Source organism: Epinephelus fuscoguttatus, linkage group LG4 (assembly GCF_011397635.1).
Source record: "Epinephelus fuscoguttatus linkage group LG4, E.fuscoguttatus.final_Chr_v1".
Taxonomy (NCBI): Eukaryota; Metazoa; Chordata; class Actinopteri; order Perciformes; family Serranidae; genus Epinephelus; species Epinephelus fuscoguttatus.
The window spans coordinates 9,480,779-9,498,973 of NC_064755.1; the positions used below are offsets into that span (position 1 = coordinate 9,480,779).

Below are 18,195 nucleotides of genomic sequence, written 5' to 3' on the forward strand. Positions count from 1 at the left end.
AACAGAAGAAATGGTTCGAAGGGAAATGGGTAGCTTATTCCAATCAGAGGGAGCTTTATATTGAAAGGCATACCGACCAAGTTCTTTATGTATTCTAGGAACAGAGAAAAATATGGAGTCTGTATGACGGAGGTTGTACTGTAAATTGTGAGGGGTCAAGTATTGTTTAAGGTAAGGGGGATAGCTGAGGTGAATACATTTATAAATCAAAAGTAACCAGTGAAAATGCCTTCTAGCTTTGGGTGATAACCAGTTTAATGAGTCATACATGAAGCAATGATGGGTCCTGTACGGACATCTTAAAATAAACCTACACAGACTGTTATAGATGATATTGATAGGATGGAGCTGAGTGTCTGATGTTTTTGATAAATGACGCCTGCATAGTCAAGTATGGGTAAAATGAGTTGAGAGACAATCCTTTTCTGGTTTGCAGAGTGAAACAGTTAATGGAGCGATAAAGTTGACCTAAAATGCAGTTTATTTTCTTGATAACAAATTCAATATGAAAATTATAGGAGAGTTGTGAGTCAAGCCACACCCCTAAATATTTGTATTTATTTACCTCCTCTAATGGTGTACCATCCAGATATGTAATAAGCCAGTGATCCAATTGTGAGATCTTGAATCTGGTGCCAAACAACATATTGTAGGACTTCCTCTTGTTTAGTATTAGTTTGTTAGCACAGAACCATTTTTGTACAATAGCAAAGTCATTTTGTAGGGCTGTCTGAATTTGAGAAATGTCACTTCCAGAGGTGTAGATAATTGTGTCATCGGCATATAGCTGAATTTGAGAATTAGAACAAAATTGAGGCAAATCATTAATAAAAATACAGAAGAGTAAAGGACCAAGAGATGAGCCTTGTGGCACCCCTTTTTCGACCAGCAAATAGTCAGACTGAGTGCCCAGAAGGCTGACACACTGTTGTCTGTGATGAAGATATGAGTTAAACCAAAGGAGAGCACTGCGAGACAGTCCGATATTATGAAGTTTGTCCAGTAGAAGATAGTGATCAACCATGTCAAAAGCCTTGGTCAGGTCTATAAATATTCCACCAGTGAGTTTATTATTGTCTGAGGCAGATATAATGTCATTTGTAAGTTTTAAAAGAGTTGTAGTTGTAGAGAAATGGGCCTGAAACCAGATTGATGTGGTGATAGAATGTTGCAGTCATTAATATACTTAAAAAGCTGATTGAAAACTAATTTCTCAAATATTTTGGCTACACAATTAACAATGGAGATAGGCCTGTAGTTATTCATGTCATAAGCATCACCACCCTTATGCAATGGTGTGACCCTAGCACATTTCCAGGCCAGGGGCACTTCACCGGTGCTTAAAGAAAGATTAAACAAATCTGACAATGGGAAACACAGAACATGAGATGCACTTTTCAGAAATTTTATATCTAGTCTATCAGGGCCAGTGCTACTGCTTGAGCTGAGTCCATCTATGATTTCCTGAACATCACTTGGACTGATAGAGGAAAAGAAAAGGAAGAATCACAGACAGGGTTGCAATATGAGATTATGATGGGAAGAAAAGGAAGGGTTAAGGCTCACAATCTTAGAGAAATGCTGACTGAAGGCATCAGCTATCAAGGTAGGGTCCTTTAGAATTTCATTATTTACCCGTATATGTGTGGTAGAACTTTTTGAAGATTTATTAATTATAGTATTTATTATCTTCCAAAATTTTGGGGGGTTGTTAAAACCATCAGCTAACAAATCTTTATAATACTTGGATTTTGCGTTTCTTGTTTGAGTTGTGCATATATTTCTAAGATGTTTGTATGTGTTCAGGTCAGCCATTTCCTTTGTAGATCTGTATTTTTGCCAGGCCTTATCCCTTTCTTTAAATAAATGAATGAGTTCAGCATTTATCCATGGTAAATGTCTACCTTTAACCCTCATTGTTGTCCAGGGTGCGTGTCTATTAATAACCTCATTAAGCTCAGTGTAAAAATAATCCCAAGCATCATTAACAGTGGGCATTAGCTGGAATCTATTCCAGTTTATAGCAATGATATCATCAATAAAGTTTTCAACATTAAAATTTTTTAACCTTCTCACTTTTATAAACTTGGGGGGGAGACATGGAATTTTAATTTTCCAGACACAGAAAATAATTGAGTGATCGCTTAGGCTGTCTGGTAGAACCCCTGATTTTACAATTCTATCAGGATGTGTAACCAAGATCCAGTCCAATAAAGTTGCAGATGTTGAGTGCACTCTAGTTGGTTCTGTAATAATTTGTGTAAGGTTTATGCTGCTAAATAGATTTTTCTCTTTGCCAGCTGCACTATCAAGCCAGTTTTTGTTAAAGTCACCAAGTATAATCATTTCTCCTGGATGATCAAGAGAGTTAATGGTAGACAATATACATTCAGTGGATTCTGAGGGAGAATTTGGAGGTCTATAAATATTTCCTATAGTTAGGTGTTTTGGTTAGTTTTGAGGATAAATTAGATGAAACATATGTAGCTACTCCACCACCACGAGACCCTCTATCAGCTCTGTATAAAACATAATCATCAAGGTGGATTTCATTATTAGAAATACCATCATGCAGCCATGTCTCAGATAAAGTGATTACACTGGGCTTGTTATAAGATACCCATGCCTTTAACAAGTCCATTTTAGATGGTAGGCTCCTGATATTTAGATGAATAATATGTAAACCTTTCACAGAGTTCATAAATCAGGAGAAATTAATAAGGAGATAGACCTGTATACATGGGGTAAGTATCGAGAGGGCTGTAGATTTGAGGGTGGACGGATTGTGCTAGAGGAAGAGAGCTGCAAACAAATATACACTTATACAAAAAAAACATAACATATGACACAAAGAGATGTGCAGACAAACACAAACACACAGACATACATATAAAGCACATACCCACAGGTATATGCACAGGAGAGAAACTGGCCAAGCAGAACAAAGCAAAAGGTGAGCTCAGTCTGCCAAAAGAGAAATATAGAGGGAGTGCCACTAAGAGAGCCCACATGTGGAAAAGGAAGGAAAAACTGACATCCCAATGAGGAAAAGAAAAGTCTGACACCAGAGAGTGTGTTTTAACTGAGAATTTATATAATTTATATCTCTTTGGAACCATTTATTAAAGGATATATATTTGTTTCTGATGAGTTTATCACAGTTGTTCCAGAGAGACGTTTTATGAAAGGTCAATTTTTGTCTTATCCTTCTGCCTGATGTAAGAATTGTGTCACAGTGAATACACTGTCCTTAGTTGGTAAACAGCATTTTTGTTTCGTATCAAATCTCCATTAGTCACGACAGGATATGTAACTGTAGCACTTAATTTGAGTCTTTATATCCTGAAGTCAACTGTATGACCTTGTAGATGATGTTTTTGGCTGCTGTATCACTTTCCATTATTTATTAAATCTTCTATCAACTAAGTTATAGTAGACTAAATATTTGCTGAACTTAACAGTCGTCTGTATCTCACAAACCTGACAACCACCAACAGTTTCTGATGTACAAATGTAAACTACAGAGTTATTCACAACTCAAATTCTCCAGAAACAGTGAGATGTTAACGGTTGGTTAATCAAAGTATAATCAGGAGGAAAACAGATTGTGTTGTGTGATTTGGGAGAGGTGGATAATGAGGGCTGAACTCTCCATTAGATGATTCAACAAAACCCTGAAATATTCTGAATGTTCACATGATGAAAAACTAGAATGGGTGTTCACTTTTGATGTGTTTATTAGTTTATTAGATTTCTCTCCCTATGAAAGATACAAGATGGAATTTTATGTGTGTTTTAACTTTACTGATGTTGCATAGATTACAGGCACAAATACAACAAAACACTTCTAACCAGAGGTGCAGAATGATATATAAAATATTCAAAACAATCAGTAATAAAAAGTAAAAAGTATTGGTTCTGTAACACCACACAGAATAGATTTAAATGGATATACACATAGAACATGCTGCTTATTGTAGTTCCTAATTTTTCTATGATGTTTGAATATTGTTTTAGTCGCAACTGTCTGGTCAGTAATACACAGTACTCGTTTTAGGAAAGTCTTCAGATAAAGTGGGTGGCTCTTAAAAGGGCCGTTGGTTTAGTATTAGAAACAGCATCAATGTCTACTTGGAGCTGGTGTACTTGGTGACGGCCTTGGTGCCCTCAGACACAGCGTGCTTGGCCAGCTCCCCGGGCAGCAGCAGGCGGACGGCGGTCTGGATCTCCTGGAAGTGATGGTGGAGCGCTTGTTGTAGTGAGCCAGACGGGAGGCCTCACCGGCGATGCGCTCAAAGATGTCGCCATACAACGAGTTCATGATGCCCTTCAGCACCTTGTGCAGATTAGCATCCAGTTCTTGATGGATGGGGGGAGAATGAAGTTTAAAGATAGTGAAATTAAAGAAGTTTAAAAATGAGCAAACAAAGATATCTGTTACAACCACTGCGTGAACACAGTTAAAACTCAGCGTCTAAATCATTTTTTTTTTTTTTATCAACTGTGTTTATACCTCCCCCCAAAACAATCATGACCTTAGAAAAAGTATGTACTAAACTTATTTGCTGATTGTAAGGTCACAAACAGATTTTTAATGTGAGCAAGCAAACATCATCAATTATTAATTTAAGATGAAGCAGCTGTCAGATAAATGTAGTGGAGGAAAGAGTTGCAGAAATAACCTATAAACCAACATAAAATGGAAATGCTATTGGACACATGCTTAAGCCTACTTAGATACATTCCACCACTGAAAACACAACTGTAAGAAAAAACACGTTTATTTATATCAATTATGATAAGATGTGAAAAGAACATTTAGCTCTTGGAGGTTTGTTTTTACTTTTGTAATTAGGCCATAAAAAATTAATATTCATATTTAATCTATCACTAGTTTTTTTATTGAAAGGATAATAAATGGGGAAATGCTCTTTAAGGATGATGTGGGTGGCTCTTAAAAGAGCCTTTTAGTGAGTAGTTTGTTGACAGCTCACTTCTTCTTGGCTGCTGCTTTCTTGACTTTGGGCTTGGCTGCCTTCTTTGCGGGGGCTTTCTTGGCTGCAGGGGCCTTTTTGGCCACCTTCTTGGGGCTCTTGGTGGTCTTTTTCGGGCTCTTTGCAGCCTTCTTGGGGCTCTTGGCTGCTTTCTTGGCCGCTGCGGGTTTCTTGGCCTTCTTGGGAGACTTCTTAGCGGCTGCTGGCTTCTTAGCCGCCGCTGTCTTGGGCTTTTTGGCCGCTGCGGGCTTCTTGGCTTTAGGAGCGGCTTTCTTGGCCGGCTTCTTGACCTTCTTGGGTTCGGCAGCCTTCTTGCTCATCTTGAAGGAGCCGGAGGCCCCGGTCCCTTTGGTCTGGACCAGAGAGCCCTTAGCCACCAGGGCCTTGATGGCCGTCTTGACGCGGGACTTGTTCTTGTCCACATCGTAACCTCCGGCAGCCAGAGCCTTCTTGAGGGCGGCCGCAGACACGCCGCTCCGCTCCTTGGATGCGGCCACAGTTTTCAGGATGAGCTCGCCGACGCTGGGACCGGTCTTCTTCGGTCTCGGCGCCTTCTTCTTGGCGGCTTTGGCCGGCGCGGCCGGAGCTGGAGCTGGCGCTGTCTCTGCCATGTTGTTCTTGCCTAGTAACACACGAGAGTGACTGACTGGACTGTTGAAAGCTCCGAGCAGGAGGCTGTCCTTAAACACACCGTGAGAACCGTGGAGACTCAACCCAGCCCGTGGCTCCTCTGTGCAGTGTGAAAGCTGGAGCACTTGTGTTTTCTCTTGACTGACAAAAGGTGAAAAACTAAATGTGGGACAAGTGCTGAAGGCTGACAGCGAAGGCAGCCGATAGCGGACTTGTGCCTCTTCATATTCAAGTCATGTAGAGCTCTGATGCTCTCTGCATTTTGTCTGTGGAGCCTCCAAACCTCACCTCTTCACCGCCGTGGCCAACACTGCTCAGCGGCTCATTTGTCTCCTAAAATGACTTCAAATGCATCACGGCTCCACCAAAGCCGTTTTCCAGCAGCCCACATGTTTGTTCAGGGACTCCGTGTAAAAACAACCATCTGCTGTTGATGATTTTGGAATAAACTGAAGTTATTTTGGCTGCAGCAAACACACTGATGATGGGCGCCGTTTAGTCAGACTTGTATCAGAACTGCTGTGACCGTGAACATGTCCTCATTATTATTATTATTATTATTATTATTATTATTATTATTATTATTATTATTATTACTACTACTACTACTAGATTTTAAAGGACTCACTTCCAAACGAGGTGTGTGTAAAGAACATACATGTTTTTAATAATAGAAATAAATGAAAACATTTATGTTAGCAGAAAAAAGTATGTGTGCACAAGCACCCTGGACAGGTTCCTCACACAGAGGGCCATGTACTGTGTGTGATTAAATACATGCTCTCATCCCCATTCCTCTTTGTCCAATGGTGGTGCAGTGTCTGCAGTTGGACACATTTTGGGTTTGAATTGTTGTTGAATTGTTGCAGTCTATATATATTTAACCTGGTGAATCCATCACGTCAAAGATTCCTCAAAAATGTAAATGTATTTCACAAATGACCCAGTGATGCACTGAGATGTCCTTAGTGACCAACATCAGTGCAATCAACAAAACAAAACCTTTCTGCAGTGTGTTATAGGTCAGCTGCAAACCCAGACTCATCAGTGACATCAATAGCACAATTAGTTAAAGATAACAATAATAATAGGCTAATAATAATAAAATGAATAATTATAATACACTTACTTTTTCTGTAAGCTACAAGTGATACAACAGCCTCAAGATGTTAAAAATACAGTTTAAATACCTCCAAACTACTGTGTGTAGCCTACTTTTCTAAATGTGTCACAAATGGATTTCTGGTTGTCTTTTTTTGTGTGTTCGTTTGTTTTTTAACTTCATTTTAAGAAGCAGAATTTGTTTATCAATACAGCAACACTCAAAATGGTTTACCAGCTTTATTCTAACTGTAGTGGATTTTAAAGTAGGCTACGCATGTTGAGTGGAATACTATATAAATATGTAAGGGTTAATGCCCGACGAGGTGTCCATTATCAGGAATTAATGGACGACGCAGAGGCGTGAACTGTCCGACGCGAAGTCCATTAGGCTAATTCCTGATAATGGACACCTCAAGGGCGTTAACCCGCTTATACCATGGTCACTTACCAAAGAAATGGATATTAAATCAATTATTTATAGCCTACTTTAATTTGTTTTACAGTTAAAATCATGAGTTTTTCACAAGCCACAGCTGAGCGGACTACTTAATCTCTGTAGTTCACAGGCGTTGCCATGGAAACCCGCTGTGGCCGCAGCGTAGAGAGCATAGGGACTCTGATCAGTGAAGGGAAGTGAGATGATGAGACCAAGGAAATTTGTTTCAAATAATCAACATCCAAATAGTAGGCTAGTCAAAATCGTTTTTAATTGCAACAAATAACTTGTAAGCATATAGTAGTCGAGATTAAATCATATAGCCTAAACACATTAACAAATTAACGATTGTTTCCTATATAAAATTAAATGCTACATTACCGTTAATAGCCTAGTGAAATTTGAATATGGGTGTGTCCATCATCGTGGCATTTGAAGGACGGAGATTGACAGATTGAGCACTGCTTGTTGGGACATTTGGAGACGACAAGATGTTGCTTCTTGTCTCTCCTGCGCTGACGGAGCCCAATAAGCCTGCAGGTTGCTCTCACACCGATGTCCCGTGACGGTCATGATCTGACGAGTTTCCAGGCCGGCGTCAGAGAGCCGACCTACAGCTGTGCTCCGGAAGCTGTCATCAAAATGATCAAATTCACCACAACGGCGCCGGAAGCGGGGGGGCCAGGGGGCCATTGGCCCCCCTACTTTTACCCTCCTGCCACATTATTTTTAAGCCGAATCAAAGGTCCCTATATTACATTACTTACGGTAAAAAAGACTTTCACTCTTCACTTCCACTCATACGGTAGGTAAAATACAGAGAGGGGCCATAGAGAGAAAGATACAGCCTCCAGCAGGCACTCAGTTGTGCGCACCTGTTACTGCCTCACCAGCCCGGTAAAGCCTCGAGCATCCTCAGCAGGCTCCGGGTAGACTCTCAGCCGTCTGGCTCTATCCAACAGCACCTAGCAGTAATCCCCACTAAACCTGGCACCGTATTGTAAGAACTCCCCAGTTATAAAAAATAGAAATAAATCAAAAAGTGAGCCAAATTGTAGGCCTATCTGGTTTGCAATCAAACATTTCTAGCGCAGGTGTGTTTTATTTTTTTCCTCAATGCCCCTCCGCGGCTCTGTAACACAAACATAAAACAAAAAATAAAGAATCTGAATTTAAACTCAATTTGTCTGACTTACATTCAGGGCTGCCACACTGGGGCCCTAAGCGAAATTTTATTTGGAGGCCCCCATCCCAAATGTATCATAGGTACAAAATGACCGTACAACAACTTGCCATTTAACTTGACAACCTTTACTGGCAATAACAAATGTACTGTAGATACAGTAGTTTGGCTGTATGAGTCAAATAAAATAAAAAAAATTCAACCTGAAATAAATAAATAAATATTAAATAAAAATAACTTCAAACTGAAATAAATAAATAAACAAATCTGAGTCACAAATAGCCATCAATTACTCATCAAAAGAAATTAACTTCCACCACCTCAATCCCCCACCCTTGATTAAACACTGAAAATAAAAGAGGGAGACAGATTTTTCCTATTTAATCTTATTTTGTTATATTTCTCCCTCTCCCCTCTCTGGAGGCGTCCGATCTCCCTCAGCCCTCCGCCTCTCCCACCTTAATTAAACACTGAAAACAGAAATAAAATACAGAGACATTCTTTTCTATTTTCATCTTACTTAGCTATATTTCTCCCTCTCCCCTCTCTGGGAGCATCCGACCTCCCGCCCCGCACATACCCCCGAGGCTCGGGTCTCCCCCTCCGTGGAGCCCGCCCTCCCGTCCCCGCACATACTCCTGAGGCTCTTTTGGACGACATGTCAACAACTCTTCACCTGCTGCAGCTCTGCAAGTGCCTGCCAGCGCACCCCTCTGATTGTTCAGATGTCGAGTGCTGTCAATCATTGCAGCGGCGCATGGGCGGTCATGTCTCTTCTCTCCTTCCTCGAGCTGATTCTATGCGCGCCTCACGGTAGCGCATGTGCGCATCCATTGCGAATATGCGCAAATGCGTCCCCTCGCGCAAAATATGGCCCCCCATGGAAGATGAGGCCCTACGCACAGCGTGTGTTCTGCGTTTAGGGAGGGGCGGCCCTGCTTACATTTATCTCTTTCATATCATGAATGCATAGATCTATGCTTTTGATGTGATACGCAGCCTGCCTGACTACATAGGCTACAGAGGCCCTGGATCTGCTGCGCACAGAGGTGGAGCGTCATTTTGATCAGTAGGGACTCCGCGTAGCCGCAGGACGAGAGCAGGCACTTCTTGAGGCGGCTCAGGGGAAACTAGAGCGGCTAATAGAGCTTAGATCGGGCCCAAAAAATCCAGCCCGACCCGGCCCGAGCCCGTGCACGTTAAGTCTGGGACGGGATTTTAATTATGACAGGATTTTAATTATTTAAACCCGTCATTTTTCAATAAGTTGGCTGTTATAGCCTAATTAAGAGTATTAAACCACAATTCTTGTTATTTCAATGACAGAAATAGGAAAAAAATGTGATGGCACAACAGTCTCCTTCAGTACATTATTCTATGCTTTCTTTTGATTTTCACATTGGCTAGTCATCCTGTTTAATTTGTCTTCTGATTAAAAGCGGAACCGTTGAAACAAGTTGTAGGAAGCCTCTGCAAGTAATTGGTTGCTGGCAGACACTCTGTGCTGCAATAAAATGGTTAATCAGCAGTGCCGTGGACTGTAGAGCCGATGCGCTGCTGGTTCTGCTGCCCTGAATAGAATATAATGTCTATAGCCTTACTGTTGTGTACACAGCCTTTATAGACTGAGCTGAGTAGTGATGCACGGGTCAACCCGTAACCCACGGGACCCGCAAATGGACATGCGGGTCGGGCAGCAGTGATTGTCTGTTAAATCGGTCTATAAATGATATTTTGATATTATTGGCTATTACTGTCATGGCATCCGAAGGTAATGATGCGTTGAGCAGGTGACAGTCCGCGGTCGTTTTCAAAACACACTTGTGTCACGCACTCCAAAAGAAACTTGTTGAAACTTTAAACAATAATTAATTGTACAAAACGGGGGAAACAAACGTTGACAAAAACAGTTCCATAATTCATATTAAATCCAAAAGATAAAGAAAAAACAGCTATATAAAAATATGTTTAAAAAAAGAATATCGAATACCTACCCATAGAAACGAATAGGCTATTCGAATATCCAAATAGGCCTATTTGGGTACAGCCCTATCCATAAAGGGTTCAAAGTGTTCAGGTTTCATGCAAACATTGTTAAGAAATAAACTGTTTGCTTTTTTCCTCCCAAGATAAAGTTCGTTATTAAATACATTAACTGATTCTTTGTCTTTCTTCACCATCTTTTTAATGAGAGAGGACGAGCGTGTAACTTGCTGCAAGATACTGCTGCTTTCACTAAAACACACTGTTGCCGCTGTTGCGCAAGCTCACACTCAACTCAGGCTGTACTTCAATCCCTGATCACCACACACCTTTAACTAGTCTCCTATTGTTAACTGGACATTACACAGGTAGCCACGCCCACACGCTGAGTCTCCGTTGCTATGGTTACAAACTAGCAGTTGAGCCAGCGCAATAATTTAGAACCTGTCATCAGGCAGTTTGACCGGAACGTCTTTTTAGCTGTCCTATAACACCTTTTAACAGACACCCTGCAGCCAATCAGAATTGAGTATTCACCCAGACCATGGTTTAATTTAGAGTTAAATAAGATGAGCTCAAATTTTAACCAAAAAGAAGAAGAAAAAAGTATCTTCACAGGGCTGAAACAAATCCATCACTCCAACCAATCATTGAGGAAGAAAGAACAAACCCACCCAGATTCATTTGCACCACTCCCCTCTCTGTTCTGCTGAAACACAATATAGAAACCCAACACAACCACAACACATTTTAGATAGTTAAAGGATTTTGCTCTTGCTTTTCCTTATTGTGTTATTTGATTATTTTAATTATTGATTTTAAGATGGGGCAACTGAAAAGTTCCTAGACTTTATAGTTTTTTACAGATGTGTCCTATTGTTATTGATATCCTGCAATCTTAATGTAGTGTTTTGTTTTGTTTAAAAAAAAAAAAAAAAAACTACTCAGGGTGAAAGAAAAATCGAGGGGAACAAATGGGGAAAAAAGAAAAAAGGAAAAAAGAGAAAAAAGTGAACAGATTGTGATGGTGTCATGGTGATTGATTAACCCTTTAGTCTCCTTTCCCCTCCCCACTCCCATGGAGCAACCAGGACTGAAGAGGATGGCTGTCCTGAACGGTCCCTACAAGTGTCAAGATCTTCTGTCTGTCTTTAACCATGTGTTGAAATGCATCAGTGTGTGATGTACTGCAAACTGACTATTTTTCACAGTGCCGCAGTAAAGACAAACCTTCAGGGAGGAACCTTTGACAGAAAACTGTGTCTGTCAGGTCGACCTGTTGTTATTTTATTCCAACTGAATCAATGTGCATAATATTTACTCCATCTCACTGCAGAAACAGTGTTTCTATGTCAGGAGGCTCCTCTTTGTTACACAAATCTTCTCTTCTAAAACTAACATTGGATTGTGGACAGGCAGGATCCCAAATTTGGATATTCTTTCACAAAGTTTAGTCTTAATACATTGTTTAATTTTACATTTAAACTGCACACATTTAAACAATTTACAGCACTGGAAATGTATTTAAAAAAGCTGTGGAGGATGTAAAGGTGAGTCAAGTTTGAATAATAGAAGCTTAATTTCCAGTGCGACATCATTTTAGTAAGCATTTGGTTGACTATTTTTCTATTATCTTAGATGTAAATATTGCACGTTTCTTTCAGAAACATACTAAAAACAAGCCCCACTGCTTGCCAAGGAAAAATAAAAAATAAAGATCAGATGAGGGTCGTAATTAATCGAGCAAGCTAACTTAATTTCATTTTAGCTCATATACAAAACGACAGTGGTGAAACAAGTAGGCTCCTCTTCTCCGGCCACTGAGTCAAGCAGTCTATGTGCATGAGTAAGCCTCAGTGCATGACATGTCCAGATGTAAACAAACCAACGTGTAGTATGAGGTACTACAGTGGTAAACAATAGTCTCAAGTTGATTGCTTATGTTACTTATCCTCAAATGAAGCGATGTACTTCTCTGCCTCCGACACCTCCTGGAAAAAAGCTGATTGGAACCACTGATCAGTCTGATGGTAGCTGGGTAGATTAAGAAGGCTTGCATACCCAGGACACGGGCTCTGTTTATCACCGGGTAGCAGGGTCATCTGCGCTTCATAGTGTGGTCGCTGAAGTCTGCGGTGAAGAGGATGGTGCGGCCGGTGATCTCCACTGGGTTCTCCCTGGACTCCTTCAGGATGCGGTCTCTATCCGAGAAATCAAGACATCTGAAGATCAGGACTCGAGTAGCAGATGAATGCTCTCGCTGGCGTCCCATGCGATGCGCTCTCATGATCTAAGGATGATTATTAACGGGGGGCTGGGAACCACTTGGGGATGTTAGCAGAAAAGTACACTAATGCGTTGTCCTTCTCCTTGCCCTCTTTGAGGAATAACACCTCCAGGTTATTCCTTCTGTCTCTGTCCTCCATATCCGTAACTTTAGCTAAGTTGATTCCTCAATTCACTGTTTTGAGCGGCCGTTGTTTCCACTTTCTGTAAGCGCTCCTGCATCTTTGACGTAATTACACGCTGGGTTTTAATTTCTTCATCGTGTTTGGTTAAGGTTGCTTGCATTGTTACCAACTTAGACTCCAAGCGATCGAATCTTTCATTGGTATTTTTCTCGGCTAAGTTGAAATATCTTTGTAGTGTGGCTTCGAGAGACGCCATTGTCAGCTGGCTGTCATTAGTCTCCACCGGATCCATTTGTTTGTTTGTCGTTTTCTCTTTCTTGCCACGTGATCGCGTTGTTGTCATTGCCACATCAAACAATGAAACCTGTTAAATTTACCACTGTTAAAGCTAAGTGGAGTCTGTTTCGTTAACAATAGAAAGTTTGCTCAAACAATTGCGGGGGAGAGGAGCTGAGCTTCCCTACTCTGCCATCTTGGTCACCTACCACAAAAAAAACATGTAATAAATGTAGGTATTTATGGAGAAAACTTGTCAGATGCCCAAGAACAACACTCAACCAGGAGGTACCAGATACAATAACAATCTTTATTTCAATAATGCAATCAAAGAAAGCTTTGAGTTAAAAGTGTGGGGGCCTGAAGCTGACACAGAGGGCATGGACCATCATACTGGCGGGGAAAACTAGAGCTGGACTACATCCCAAGAAAAAGGGTGCACATCACTATTGAAGAAAAGTAATGCACACCATCCCACAAGGTGTATAACACACTTCAACTTCCGCACACAAATAAGAAATGCGAGACACACATCACTGAGAGCAATCACTACAAACTGGGAATGCACTGCAACCAACACGACACACAGTGAGTTCTATCTCGTCCCTACTGACCGCCAGAGGCGGTGCATAAGCACTGGATAACTCCGCCCGCGCTAGCGCATGTCGAGTACGAATATCAACAATGTCACCCGTGACCCTTGCGTGAACTCCGGGAGGCTATATCTTCCGGTGTCAGCAGGTGATCTGTTCCTTCATTCTTCTCGCGATCGCGCGTCGAGGTGTACGTAAGTGTTTGCTGTTGGTTTCATGTGTTGCTGGCCCTGGGCAGCCTCGTGCCTCTGTGGTGGGAGTAACGGGCTGATGCTCGTCCTCCCAGGGGCTGTGGCCAGCGTGTTGCACAATTGCATGTATGTCGTTGTTCCTGCTCTAGTATTGCGGCTTTGCTGGGGTGACGGCGTTCCCGCCCCCCGCTTCCAGCATTGCCTGCAGCTGCTGACGGCTGTGTGAGCAGGTCAGTGGAAGTTGAATTCTGATAACTGTACTGTTTTTTGTTTGTTTTTGCAGTTTGGGATTCAAAGTGAAGGATTCAATTGTGATTGGTGGTGTTTCCGCTACCCTCTCCCAGCTCAGTTGTGTTTGTCAGACTTATATTCACATACATACATATATATATATATATATATATATATATATATATATATATATATATATATATATATAAAAAAGAACAACAACAAAAAGACGGAAAAGGAAGAAGGCTGATAACCTTGTTGGTGACGGTTGCGTGCCGCCCCTCTCCCAACTTGGTCTGGTGGTTTTGTTCAGTTGTGTTGACATTTCCGCTCCCGGCAGTGTCATACTTTTCTGGGCTCCTCACTGGCTTCTCCACCTGGTTGCAGATGGCGCATGCCTGTGGCAACTGCATGACCCCCCTTGAGCCTGAAGACGGCCATGACCACTGTGTGGCCTGTCTTGGCGTGGACCACCTGCAGGAGGCCCTCACTGACGAGGCCTGCATGAACTGCAGTATCATGCCTCGGTCAGTGAGGTTGGCCCGACTGGCCCAACTGGGTCCTCCGGCCTGTCTCCCTCCCTTCCAGTCTGAGAGGCCGGACTTCTGCGGAGCTCCTGCGCAGAAGAGGACTGCCACGCGGAGTGGGAATGCTGCTCCCGCGAAAAGGAGGAAGACGGCGGCGACAGACCAGCTCTCCTCCAAGGTCGACCGCTTGGCTGCTGACATGGAGCACATGAAGGCGCTCCTCATGAATCTCCAGCCTGCTGGTGGGGTGGCACCTCCTGCTGTTGTGCCGGCTCAGGAGTCACCACCGCCACTGGACGATGCGCTTTCCATCGCAGCCGTCGAGTCAGTTTCGGGACTCACAAGGTAGTCCGGCCCCTCTGACGGCGGCAGGCTCCTCCCGTTCCTCTGCCCAGAGTTCTCGGCGGGGGTCTGATGACTCCTCCATGGGGGCCATCATCCAAGCAGCCCTGGCACGTCTACAACTCGATGCCCCAAGCCGGGGGCAGGCGCCCAGTGCGTTCCATAGGCGCAACCCTCCCCCGGCGAGGGTTACAGTGCCGCATTCTCCGGACTTCTTGAAGGAGCTGCACTCCTGTTGGAGGGACACTTCAGCCCTCACCAGGCCGGGGTCGGATGATCGGGCCTTGGCTGCCATGGAGGATGCCGAGTCGGTGGGGCTCCTCCACATGCCGGCGGTTGAGCCTCCAATCGCGGCCTTGATTGTGGCTCCGGATGAGGCGCTGAAGTCCGACCCTAAGTGCCCTTCTGCGCAGTGTAAAGTTACGGACGATTACATCTGCAAGGCCTACAACACAGCAGCACGTGTCGGCCGCTTGGGGAACACCCTCTCCCACTTACTCCTTGCCCTCTCAGCCTCCCTGCAGGAGGCACAGGTGGACGACTCCGTCCGCGACATGTGTGATGCGTCACTGCAGGCTTTTGCCTACCAGACGAGGGAGCTGGGACGGCTGATGTCGAAGCTTGTCCACACTCGCCGTCATGTCTGGTTGGCACAGTCACCTCTGACGGAGGCGACTAGGGTCCTTCGCCGGGTGCCAGCAGAACCTGGGGAGCTGTTTGGCTCTGCTGCTCTGGATGCACTGGACCGCACCGCTGAGGCCGACGACACCAGGCGGCGGCTTGAGCCTCCATAAGAGAGCACCTGTTTCCAGGGGCAGCTCGAGGAGTTTTCATCTGCCCCTCAGGGTCCTCCACGACAATCTCCCGGGTGGCCACTGGCGGCGGCGGACGAGGAAGTCAGCGGGTGACTTTCGCTCCACTCTGCGCTCACCTCGGAAGCCTCAGGACCCCAGGCCCGACCGCCGCACTTCCGGCTCCTCCAGGGGCCGGGGGCCTCGGCACTAGGGCCACGGGGCTGGTCGTCGGCTGCTTTTCCCAGCAGCAGCTCAGTCACTGGGCTGCCTGCTCGCCAGACCCCTGGGTAGTTGCCACCCTGACCCGGGGTTACGAATTGCAGTTCCGACGCCGGCCCCCAGCCTTTGGCCGGGTCACCATGACGGTCATCCACAACTCGGCCAAGGCCCAAGCCCTAGCCCAGGAGCTGTCCACCCTCCTGGACAAGGCGCCATCACACCGTGGACCCCTCCTTCAACCCGGGGGACTCTACTCAACCTACTTCCTCGTCGGCAAGAAGGACGGCGGACTCCGTCCCATCTTGGACCTACGCGGCCTAAACAGGTACTTGAAGTTTTTACCGTTCCATATGTTGACCTCAGCGGACGTGATGCGCGTGATCCGGCAAGGCGAGTGGTTCACGTCCATCGACCTGAAGGACGCGTACTTTCATGTACCCATTGCGGCTCATCATCAGCCCTTCCTGCGATTTGCCTTTCGGGACCGCCACTATCAGTTCAGGGTGCTCCCCTTGGGCTCTCCCTGTCTCCCAGAGTCTTTACCGGTGCGTGGCAGCGGCTCTGGCGCCGTTACAGGCTGGGGGCATGAAGGTGCTGCCATACCTGGACGATTGGCTGGTGTGCGCACCTTCCCGGGCCCAGGTGGTCCAGGATACGGCCCGCCTTCTGACACATGTGGCCCGGCTGGGCCTCACGGTCAACGTGGAGAAGAGCTGTTTGGTCCCCACCCAGCGGGCCGCCTACCTAGGTCTGGTCCTGGACTCTGTGGCCATGAAGGCCTACCTGTCAGAGCGTCGTGTGGACGACATCCTCCGACTCCTTCTTCTCTTCAGGAGGGGCGAGCGGCTGCCGTTCGTCATGTATCTTCGCCTACTGGGCAAGCTGACGGCCGCGTCGACGGCCATTCCTTCTGGCCTGTTGGCATTGCGCCTCAAATGTGGCTGAACGGTTTCGCCTGGACCCCAAGCTCCACAGGCGCAGACTGATCACTGTCTCGCAGGCATGCGTTCGCATCCTGGCGCCTTGGAGGACCGGGCATTCCTGCTGGGGTTGCGCCCTGGGTGCTATCCCATCCTTTCGAGACCGTCACATCGGATGCATCCCGTTCAGGATGGGGTGCGGTCTGGCGTGGCAGGCGGCTCAGGGACAGTGGTCTGTCCGGGACCGCGCATGTCACATCAATGTCCTGGAGCTGCGGGCCGTCCATCTGGCGCTCAGGCACTTTCTACCGCATCTACAGGGGAGACATGTGCTGATCCGGTCAGACAACAAGGCTGTTGTCTCCCAGATCAACCATCAGGGGCACCAAGTCGGTGCGACGGTTAAGTGCGTCCCGGCGCCTGCGTCCATGGGCCGCTCCCCGTCTGTCCAGCCTGCGGGCTGTGTGGCTGTCCGGCGACCAGAATCGGGTGGCAGACTTCCTTTCCCGACACAAGCCTCCTCCGGGGGAATGGAGGCTTCACCCGGAGGTGGTGGGGATGGTCTGGGGCATCTTCGGCAGGGCGGAGGTGGATCTTTTTGCCTCGAGGTAGTCAACTCATTGTCCCCTCTGGTTCTCCTGGACAGAGGGGGACAGTCCTCTGGGACGGGATGCCCTGGGGCACGAGTGACGGCCTCCTGTATGCCTTTCCGCCATTGCCTCTGATCCTCCCGACGCTACAGCGGGTCCTTCAACAGGGCCACCGTCTCCTCCTGGTGGCCCGTTCTGGCCAGGAGGATTTGGTTTCCACTGCTGCGGAGGCTTTGCTGCGGCTCGCCATGGCGCCTCCCAGAGAGGATGGCTCTCCTGTCCCAGCTGGGGGGTCGGATTTGGCACCCCGACCCCTGCCGTCTCCAGCTTTGGGTCTGGCCACTGCAGGGCCCGACCCGCTCCGGACTGCTTGCACTGAGGCGGGCAGGTGCACCATTCGCATGCGTGCACCATCCACCCGCCTCCAGTATGAGTGCAAGTGGAGGAGGTTCTCTGCCTGGTGTGCAGGCAGGGGAGGATCCGCCTCTTGTACGGGTGGCCACCATTCTGGAGTTTCTCCAGTCTCTCTTGGAGGATGGTCGCACTCCTTCCACCTTGAGGGTGTATGTGGCGGCAATTTCATCGCGACATGTTTTGGTTGAGAATGCCACCGTGGGGTGCCAGCGGTTGGTGTCGTCTTTTCTCAGGGGGGCACTGAGGCTATGGCCTCCGGCGGCCCCCAGGGTTCCGGCATGGGATCTCTCCCTGGTGCTGGATGTCCTGTCTTCCTCGCCCTTTGAGCCCTTAGCCCAGGCTGATCTTAAGTGGTTA

At 45.8% G+C, this 18,195-nt stretch overlaps 2 protein-coding genes across 4 annotated transcripts in view; one reads left to right on the forward strand and one right to left on the reverse strand.

The window, feature by feature from the left end:
- LOC125887939 (histone H1-like) overlaps positions 1-5,605 on the reverse strand; it is a 113,953-nt gene extending 108,348 nt beyond the window's left edge. For 2 of the 3 annotated variants that reach the window (XM_049575091.1, XM_049575092.1), the window contains exon 1: positions 5,425-5,605. In XM_049575091.1, coding sequence (XP_049431048.1) covers positions 5,425-5,605 — 181 coding nt within the window. Of the gene's footprint in view, positions 1-5,020 lie in introns of all 3 variants that reach the window. The other variant, XM_049575090.1, reaches the window with a different exon arrangement.
- LOC125887938 (uncharacterized) overlaps positions 1-18,195 on the forward strand; it is a 145,401-nt gene that overhangs the window by 110,417 nt on the left and 16,789 nt on the right. The gene's annotated exons all lie outside the window — the stretch shown is intronic.